The following is a 2,336-nucleotide window of genomic DNA, read 5'->3' as shown; positions in this document are numbered from 1 at the left end:
TAGCAGTTCCTAGGGTGGGTTGTCTGGATAGGGGCACGAATCTTCCTGGTTTTGCCTGTATGACGTTTATGGCTCCCGTTTGTTCAAGTTGTTTGATCATTTGTTGGTCCTATCCTTGACGTGTTGGTCACTTGGTGGGACGGGAATCCTACCCAGTTGACTTCAAATTTGACCCGGACTCACCTTACTCGTCTTTATTTCTGTCTCTCAAAATCCACCTTCTTCCTTCTTTACTTCGGCTCCTGACGCCGGCCTCGTCCTAGGATCATCTGGCTTCTTCATTGAGCTGTACTCAGATGCTTTCCCGGACTCCGTCCCCATATCGGTCCCGGTATTCGTAATTTCTGTTGGCCCGGGGCTTCAGTCTTTGGGCGTCGAGTATTTCCTCCTGCCTTCTCTTCCCCCCCTGTTGGGGTAGTTCAGATCTGTTGTCTCACTCTAATTACTTACCCACTACCTGGCCCCATAGGCTACTCTCCTCCTCTGGGGGGGGTTCTTCATGAGATTCTGTCGCCTGTTGCCTCTCCCATATATCCGATAAACTCCATAAGCACTCATGATAAACATTACAGCAACTCCCACACTTCCAATTATTCCACCCACCATACTCCCCTGTGGCCCTTTGGGGTGACTCCCCTGTCCCTCGTCCATTTCTGGCCTATTCGATTCGTCTCGTCCCGAGAGTGGGTTGCCTAGTTCTGTTGCGTTAACTTTCGAACCCTCCCCCCCGTTCTTATTCCCCAAGGCGCCTCGGGTCAACTTATCCTGCTCCTCGTGGGAGGGAGGACTTTCGATGTTCTCCCCAGTAGGTCCTGCCCCGGTGGGGTCCCTGTCTCCTTCTCCCCTCAGTGTCGGTTCGCCTGTTAGGGTTTGGGACGCCAAATCTGCCCTGATTAGTCGTCTGTTAACGCCAGGATCCCGATGGCTGTCGCCGAGTCCTCCTTTGGGCTCCTCTATGGCCGAGGTGGGTTTCGTTCCCTCTGGCTTTTTCTTTTGGGGCTCAGAATTTGTGGCCCCTCCTCCGCCTGGCTCTTCTGTGGTTGCTTGTTCTCCATCATTTACGTGATCTCTCACTTGCGACGGATCACAGTTGCAAATTGTCCCATCTGACGGCTCGTCCTCCGGACATTCCTTGACTGCCACGCAGAACTCATACTTGTTCCTGTTTGGTGGGCACTCGAAACACCTGTTCTCCCCATATTCTATCTTGTCCCCGAATAGATCGTCTAAACCCACCTGAGGACAGGTGGGACATAATTTCTTGAGAGAACTAGCCACTGTCACTATTAGACTTATGAATTCCACACTACATTTGCTGAAGTTATTGTTGGCTTGACATACCTCGCCTGATCTCTGCAGCCGTGTCCAGTTCTCATCCCCTACTATTACGACATCTTCCTGCTCCTTCTTCATTTGGTGTTTTAGTTTCTCACATCCTCCCCACACCTGCTCGTCTGTCTTGATTAGTCTTGACCCTTGGCTCCAGATCCAGGATATGATGCAACCAATGAACCCTAACAGCGGCTGACAGTCGGCTGACTTATCACACGGTCTCCCAGATGCTTGGTTTATGAAACTCTTCCAAAATCTCGTCTCGGTCCTCCCCACATAGCTGTCCTCCTTTGCATTATTCTTCTTATTCTTACTACTCTCTATAGCATCTTTCAGCACGGCATCCACTACATCTTGCCATATGACGCTTTCACCTCCTATTTTGGTTGTTAAGGCTCCACTATCGAAACCTTCCCCCTGCTTCAGCATGGGGTTGCCCTGCAGTCCTAACTGTTGGGGCCACTGGTAAACCCCTGCTACTGGCCTGTTGTATTGACCCCGAAATGCCGGAATCTTATAGCAATACTTATAGCTGTTCTGAGGATCACACCTCTCCCTCTCGGTGCTGATCCGCCTGCGCTCCCCTAACCACTCATACTTCTCTCCTGAGCTCCGTCTCATCTTTCTAGATATTGAGTCTGTCCACTGTTGTTGTTCCTCCTGGCAGTTTTGTCCTTGACTCGTCCCCTTCAAGACGGTTTCTTACTGTGGCTCCCTCCTAGGCTTCGGGTCCGGCTTGGAGGCCTCTGACGTGTCCACGGACGTAAAACCTTCATTGAGTCCATGGGCTCCGGCATTCCTTTGAGGAATGGATCTCTTGCTCCTCCTCGTTGTCCCTTACCATGCTTTGCCTCTTCATTCCGGTAGGAATAGTCTCCCCTGCCATGGTCTTGCGCTCCGCCTCCCTTCGCTGTGGGGTTCAGTTGTTCTGTCCAGTTGGAAGCCTTGGACTCCCCCTGGGGTTGACTCCTGCACTCATCCGGTCCTGCTTCCCCTCTCCGGGG

At 51.9% G+C, this 2,336-nt stretch overlaps 1 protein-coding gene across 1 annotated transcript; it reads right to left on the bottom strand.

Annotated features, from left to right (window-relative positions):
• Window positions 1-453: 453 nt before the first annotated feature.
• On the bottom strand, window positions 454-1,953 carry C922_05854 (hypothetical protein; the record flags this gene model as incomplete). Its single annotated transcript, XM_008821425.1, has 1 exon — window positions 454-1,953. The coding sequence occupies one exon, from the start codon at window positions 1,951-1,953 to the stop codon at window positions 454-456; it is 1,500 nt and encodes a 499-aa protein (XP_008819647.1).
• Window positions 1,954-2,336: the final 383 nt, after the last annotated feature.

Source organism: Plasmodium inui (assembly GCF_000524495.1).
Source record: "Plasmodium inui San Antonio 1 unplaced genomic scaffold supercont1.246, whole genome shotgun sequence".
Taxonomy (NCBI): Eukaryota; Apicomplexa; class Aconoidasida; order Haemosporida; family Plasmodiidae; genus Plasmodium; species Plasmodium inui.
Note: the sequence above shows the minus strand (reverse complement) of the source record. Positions and strands in the feature narration are given on the sequence as shown.